At 39.4% G+C, this 7,411-nt stretch overlaps 1 protein-coding gene across 1 annotated transcript; it reads left to right on the top strand.

The window, feature by feature from the left end:
• The first annotated feature begins 2,244 nt into the window (after nucleotides 1-2,244).
• On the top strand, nucleotides 2,245-7,411 carry tmem234 (transmembrane protein 234). Its single transcript, XM_060925221.1, has 5 exons — nucleotides 2,245-2,282; nucleotides 6,005-6,156; nucleotides 6,413-6,479; nucleotides 6,683-6,775; nucleotides 7,115-7,411. The coding sequence occupies exons 1-5, from the start codon at nucleotides 2,270-2,272 to the stop codon at nucleotides 7,213-7,215; spliced, it is 426 nt and encodes a 141-aa protein (XP_060781204.1). The 5' UTR covers nucleotides 2,245-2,269; the 3' UTR covers nucleotides 7,216-7,411.

The following is a 7,411-nucleotide window of genomic DNA, read 5'->3' as shown; positions in this document are numbered from 1 at the left end:
TAGCTACTATTCCTGGAACAGGAGACAACCACTCATTCGTTCCAATCATGTCCAACCAGCTGCAGGTCAGCAGAGTGTCAGGTGGTCCTAGCTTCATTGTGGATATGAGTGGGAATCGGCCACAAGTAATGCATAAAACCCCTGTTAAATCAGCAGTCTCTCTGGCAGATACAATTCCTGGTCAATATGTTGTATGTTTATATGACAGACAGTGGTGGATAGGCGACATTTGTGCATTATCAGAGGAGGAACAAGATGTACAAGTAACATTTATGCATCCTCATGGTCCCTCTCAGACTTACAGCTGGCCCAGGAGAGAGGATAACTGTTGGGTCCCTCTGGTGCATGTCATGAAAATCAGTGATGCCCCACTTACATCAACTGGCAGGCAGTACAAACTTCCATCTGATGTGGAAAAGCAAATCAATGCACTGTTTAAGCTCTTCAAATAAAGCATTTTTAAGGTTATTTTTCCTACACTGTAGGTTTGTAATTGTATTGTAATATGCCTTAAAACAGCATTTCCGTCTATCGTAAAACATACCGTACTTGATACCTTAATATTTATAGTTTGGTTTAGGGTACCAACTTCATATTTTGTGCATTTACTAATCAAAACAAGCTCTTTCCAGTGGTATACTTGTTTTTATGGTAGACCTTGTCATTTGAATTATAGGTGCAAAATGTTTTTTTTTTATTTTTAAAGCCTAATAAATCAGAAAGTTTGATTTCTTTTGAACGCATACCTAGTTGCCTAAAGAGTACTATAACATGAGTAATAAATAAGAAAGTTTGAAAGATCTGGTGTGCTTTAATATAGAGATATGGGGGGTCAAAGTTGCTCCAAAGCACGATAGAAGACATTTTTTTGATTTTGGTCTTGAATTTCCTCCATTTGTACACAATCTGTCTGACTGTGGATTGGTGGAGTCCAAACTCTTTAGAGATGGTTCTGTAACCTTTTCCAGCCTGATGAGCATCAATAACGCTTTTTCTGAGGTCCTCAGAAATCTCCTTTGTTCGTGCCATGATACACTTCCACAAACATGTGTTGTGAAGATCAGACTTTGATAGATCCCTGTTCTTTAAATAAAACAGGGTGCCCACTCACACCTGATTGTCATCCCATTGATTGAAAACACCTGACTCTAATTTCACCTTCAAATTAACTGCTAATCCTAGAGGTTCACATACTTTTGCCGCTCACTGCTATGTAATATTGCATCATTTTCCTTGATAAATAAATGACCAAGTATAATTTTTTTTTGTCTCATTTGTTTAACTGGGTTCTCTTTATCTACTTTTAGGACTTGTGTGAAAATCTGATGATGTTTTAGGTCATATTTATGCAGAAATATAGAAAATTCTAAAGGGTTCACAAACTTTCAAGCACCACTGTAAAGGTTGTCGTGATTGAACTATAAGTGATACTCAGGCTGTAAAGTTAGTCATTTTCATACTCTTACAAAGAAAACACACACAAAAAATATACAGGACAATAGATCAGAATTGCAGAAATACCCATTTCCCCATCCAAATATGGATACAAGATTATCCACTCGCTCACTGGCCACTTTAATAGGAACCTGTTTTTGATTCTAAGATCCCTGTTCTTGGCTGCAGGACTGGAACCCAGTGTGACCTGATGTTCTGCTGTTGCATGCTGAGATGCTTTTCTGCTCACCACAGTTGTCAAGAGTGATTATATGAGTTATGATATCCTTCCTGGCAAAAAAGCTCGAACCAATCCGGCCATTTTCCTCTGAGCTCTCTTATCAGCAAGGCGTTTGTTTCCACCCACAGAACTCTCACTCACTCGGTGTTTTTTGTTTTCCGCACCATTCTGTGTCGAGACTGTTGTATGCGAAAACCCCAGGAGATCAGCTGTTTCCGAAAGACTCAAACCTCATACTCATCTGGCTCAAACCAACACCCATGCCACAGTGAAAGAAAGTCACACTTCGCACAGTTTTTCCCATTCTGATGTTTGAACATTGTGAACATGAATTAGCTGACAGTCTTGATTCGTATCTACATGATTTGACGCATCGTGCTGCTGTCAAGGGACTGGCTGATTACAGAACTGCATCAAATAGCATGTGGATGTATGGGTGTCCCTAATAAAGTGGCTGGTGAGTGTACTGTAAAAAAAAAAAAAAATCCCAGAATGAAAGCAAAGCAAAGCAAAAGATGAGAGCGGATTCACCCTCCGAGCCGCTGGGTGTCGCTGTGACTCCCGCTGACTGAGAACCCGCAGGCACTCGACGAAATGGTGTCAGTGGGTGAGTCTTTCCGCCGTGTTTCAGCACAAAAACCTTCTCGTTATTTCACTTTTAATTAATTATTCAGCGCTGTTTTTGTTTAATTACTTATTAGCAAAGCGTCATAGCATGAACAAGACGATGAAATATTCCCTCGCGCGCACTTTTACCAAGAAACGTCAGCAAGACACAGGACTTCCGGAAACAGGAGCGTACCAATAATTCCAAGATGGGGGGGAAGTGTTTGAATAGCAAACGTATGGGTGGAAGATCCTCCATAAACATTATAACTATTTGCTAAAACTAAATTACAGATGTTTTGCTGTCGGAAAACTTTGCGTTCTGAAAGTTTTAAAAGTGTTTGTGCGTCGTAGTTTGAAAATGGCCGCTGCGTCATTTCCATGGTAACGGATCAATCCACTAATGTAAAAAAAAAAAGGGGGGGAGAGACTCCGAGCTGCCTGTCATGGAGGATTTCATTCATCTTTATTGAAATAAATAGTAAACAAATCAGTAAATATGACGATACACTCTTTTAACTTCTTGAAGAAATAATGAATAAAATATTTCAACACACAAAACTTCCCCTTGTCCTGTGACTGAAGTGCAAAGTAAACTCATTTATCCAAACTTTTTTTTCCCCCCTTTTCAATTTTCACTGATTGATTTTCCCAAACAAATCTGATCTTTTTGGATTCAGTAAGTGTCTGACAGATGATCAGGTGCACCTCAGGAATCATTCAACCGGTCTATATTAAAGAAAAATGGAAAAAAGAGCTTGGAATAGAAATAACAGAAGATAGAAATAGAATAGAAACACTTTTTATTGCCAGGTGTGTGGACACACACGAGGAATTTGACTCCGGTTCACTTAGCTCTCATAGTACAAAAACAGATTAAAAAAAAAAGCGTAAACACAAAAACAAGCAAACAACAAAAATAGGTGCATAGTGCAAAGTAATCCAGGTAAGTTAAGTATGGAATAGTTAAATAAATATAAAGTATACAGTGAGCACAGAATGACGGTATAAGTGTTCAGATATTTTACAAGTGATATTACTGATATATAAATCTGGATTTTAGCTGTTCATCATAGAAAGGATTTCCCTTTTGGTGCAATATGGTACATAGTGCAAAGATGAATAGTAAATTTAAATAAGTAAAAAAAAAAATACACATACACACATATCAGAGCCTAATCTAGGAATTTGAAAATAGGGGACAGATCCCTCACTAGTTGTAGAAACAGGGGACAGAAAATATTAACATGGGTAAAAATATCCCTCATTTGTTCCAGTTAGTGGGGACAGAAAAATAAGTAATACATTGGTAGATATTTTCAAGAGTACATCTATAAACAGAACAGTTTTATTAATCTTTACTTTTAGAATATCATTAACATAATACTAAATTGAACTTTCAACAAGAAAAATTAAACAAATTACTCAAAAAAACAAACAACTAGCAATTATGTAGAATGTGTAAGATTACCAGGACTACAAAAATGCAGAAAAATAGGCTTTACTTATCCAAATGCACCTGTTGGTTCAAAAGCTAAAGTGCACAGAACCTCACAGCACAACATGAAGTTACCTTAAAATATAATATAAATGCCTCAGCTTTCATGTAAGAAAAAAACCTATTAATACTAGTACTGTGTGCAGGCAGTCTCTCCTGAAGACTAAATTAAACAATAATTATAAACTAATAAAATAAATGGCTCAGGCTTCATAGAAGAAAAAAAAACAATTTGAACAGAATCTCACAGTATGATGCTGAAGCTGCCTAAACAATGGAAAATAAAATACCATTTTGGCAAAAATGTTGGCACCCATTAATTTCTTGTATTAAGTAAAAAAAATAAAGTGCACACAGTCCTTCACTGTAAACATAACACACTTTCAGTAACAGAATTTAAGCCTACATAAACACTGACTTGCACATCATGCAATGTTGCCAGATACTGCTGACGTTTTCCAGCCTAAATATGTTCAAAACCCGCCAAAATGCACTTAAAACCGCCCAATCTGGCAACACTACGCGCATGCTGCTTCTCTTGAACGTATACACGGAAGTAAGGCAGAAGGTAGTTTGTCGACGTCACCGCAAGACGACGCCAGCGATTGGATATAATAGTTCACAAAACTGTTTTACCCGCTAAATAAACCATTCGGAATACTTCGGTCCTTTCTGATATTTTCCGATTGGTGTGTAAACAACGCTATATTTACCGCAGTGCTTGCTAGCGGGTGCTGACAAATTGATACGCACAAGATTCAGTAAAACGCGACTACACACTCTCTACTTATAAATGCGCGACAAAATGAATAGATACGCGATATCACTCTCGCGCCCGAAAAGTGGATGTGCGACAGACAGATAAAAAAACGCGTATTATCGCGTATTACGAACCCTAGATTAGGCTCTGCATATATATATATATATATATATATATATATATATATATATATATATATATACACACACGCACATATAAGTCACAGTGAGCACAGAATGACAGTATAAGTGTGCAGATATTTTGCAAGTGATATTACTGATATATGAATGTGGATTTTAGCTGTTCTTCACAGAGACAGCCTGAGGGGAAAAAACTATTCTTGTGTCTGGTTGTTTTAGCATACAGTGATCTATATCGCCTCCCTGAGGGGAGAAGATTAAACAGATTGTGACCAGGGTGTGATGGGTCCGCAGAGATGTTACCTGCCCGTTTCCTGACTCTGGACAAGTATAAGTCTTGGATGGAGGGCAGGTTGACACCAATAATTTTCTCTGCAGACCTTATTGTCTGTTGCAGTCTGTTCTTCTCCTGTTTGGTGACCGATCCAAACCAAACAGTGATGGAAGAGCAAAGAACAGACTGAATGACTGGATAAAATGGAAAGATGACTGGTATAAAGTGTGCAAGGTTCAACACTCAGCCACTAGCTCCAGGGTATGGTGAGAATTTGGGTGGAAGAACATTATAAGGTTTTTCATAACACCAAAGATTAAGGGGAGATACACACCAGATCAGAAATCATGTTGGAGGTTGTGTGGTCAAGCGGAGGCAGACCATACACATGTATTTTGGAAATGTCAAAAGATGGAGGGATACTGGGAGGGAGATTCTGGGATATGAGATACCTAAGACTTGTTTGGTATTATATCTGGGGAACATCCCACAAGAGGAGGTACAAGGAGAAGATAAATACCTGGTGAAAGTATTATTGGTGGCTAGCAGGAAGGCAATTACAAGGGCCTGGTATAAGGTTGACCCCCCAACTAGAGATCAGTGGCTGAGCATTGTGGAGGAGATTTATGATATGGAGAGGTTCACACATACCTTGAGAATGAGGGAGGAACAGTTTGAAAGGAAATGGGAGAAATGGAATTATTACAGAAGGAGTAAGGATGATACCACTAGAAATTATAGTCATGACAACTGAACAAGACAGAATTGTTGCATTGTGACTGAATGGGAGGACCTATAAGCTGTTAATGGAAGGTTTTTTTTTTCTTTGTTGTTTGTTTTTTGTGTATTATTGTATTTGGATGAAAAAATCCAATAAAAATTAAAGTTAAAAAAAAAAAAAGGAATCATTCAACCGGACCGTTTTCTCCTTCACACCATACTCCGAAACAGAAAGAGCTGTTCTGGTTCTTTGAGATGAAACCTGACTGTGAGGAAAGACGTTGTGATTTCAGCTCATGAGTGATGAGTTGTTTTTTGTTTTTCTGTGTAGTGGAAGTACTGTGTCTCCTCCTGGTCTCTGCGTTATGGGGAGCCACCAACCCCTTCCTCAGGAAAGGAACCGAGGGCATCGAGAGCGTTCGGAAAGGAGACAAGATCTCCCAGTTCCTGGCTGAAATCAGGTTTTTGTTCCTCAACGTCAAGGTAGAACATTTCATATGATGTCCTTATATCAGGAGCCATAGGGATAGAATTGACTTCATGCTTTCTAGAGTCCAGGGATTCAGCAGTTCAGTTTCAAATATTTGGGAAGAACTTCCTTTTCTTCCTCCTCATACATGTGGATGATACAGTAGTAATTCATTTTTAATCTAATCTCTACATACTCATATCAAGAGTTCTAGCATATGATCACGCAACGTTTGGACTGAATAGCATGTCGCGACTGTTCTTTGTGCAGTATCTGGTGCCATTTCTGCTGAACCAGAGCGGCTCCGTGGTCTTCTACCTCACCCTCGCGACAACAGGTGATTTACACATTGTATTTTTTCAAGCTCAGAAACATCATGATGTCCAGGCGTAAGAGACGGATCCACATGGTCCTCCTTGAAATGTGGCCAGAGTTTAAAAGTTAGATTTCTGATCATGACTCATTCTGAACATGTGAATCAGTTCTTGTGTGTGATGTCAAAGAGACTTTGTTCGAGTCCCACAGTGTTGGATGTTGCAGATTTGTCCGTGGCCGTGCCGATGGTCAACTCGCTCAGCCTCGTGTTCACGATGTTCACCGGGAAGCTGCTCGGGGAGAAACTTGGAGGAAAAAGTGGGTCTGATTGTTGAATTTTTTGTATTATTACCCATCTCAGTATCATGATTCGTTTCTGATTCAGTTCACATGACGACTCCATGATGTGTTGCCAGAGCGGAGAAATCTAAATTCAGTAACATTTCAAAGTTTTTTTCAGTCACGTATTAACACGCACTTGATAACCGAATCGCTCCTGCTTTCTCCACTCGCCCTGAAATTGGAAGTGGAGCTCATAATGTTTCAAAACGTTTGATTTCTTTCATATTGGGTGTTGCGTGTCTGAGGACTCCATCTTTGCCTAGTGCTTGGTAGTTACCACGATTTCAACATTCCTCCTCCCCCTCCGTCTCTTAGGTGCGGTGTTGGGGATGGTGCTCACTACAGCTGGTGTGACCCTGTGTGTGTTGAGCTCCGTCTCAGAGGCCGACAGTGTTGGAGTCCACACCACGCCATGAATCCAGACCGGAATGATCTTTCTGTCCTGGTGAACATCAGTCCTCTGTGTAGGACGCGTTTCTGGATCGATACTCCTTTTAACCTGGCATTACCGTGTGGTGTGTTGTCATCATCGTTTGCCTCACTATGACTCAGTGGGATTGCCAAACTTGACCAAGATCCTTTAATTTAGATACAACCCCGATTCCAAAAAAG

Source organism: Neoarius graeffei, chromosome 7, assembly GCF_027579695.1.
Source record: "Neoarius graeffei isolate fNeoGra1 chromosome 7, fNeoGra1.pri, whole genome shotgun sequence".
Classification (NCBI taxonomy): domain Eukaryota; kingdom Metazoa; phylum Chordata; class Actinopteri; order Siluriformes; family Ariidae; genus Neoarius; species Neoarius graeffei.
Note: the sequence above shows the minus strand (reverse complement) of the source record. Positions and strands in the feature narration are given on the sequence as shown.

Coding starts and splice junctions, on each gene's coding strand:
- tmem234 (XM_060925221.1), top strand. Junction 6,157..6,412: donor TTTTGTTCCTCAACGTCAAG/GTAGAACATTTC, acceptor TTCTTTGTGCAG/TATCTGGTGCCATTTCTGCT. Junction 6,776..7,114: donor GGAGAAACTTGGAGGAAAAA/GTGGGTCTGATT, acceptor TCCGTCTCTTAG/GTGCGGTGTTGGGGATGGTG.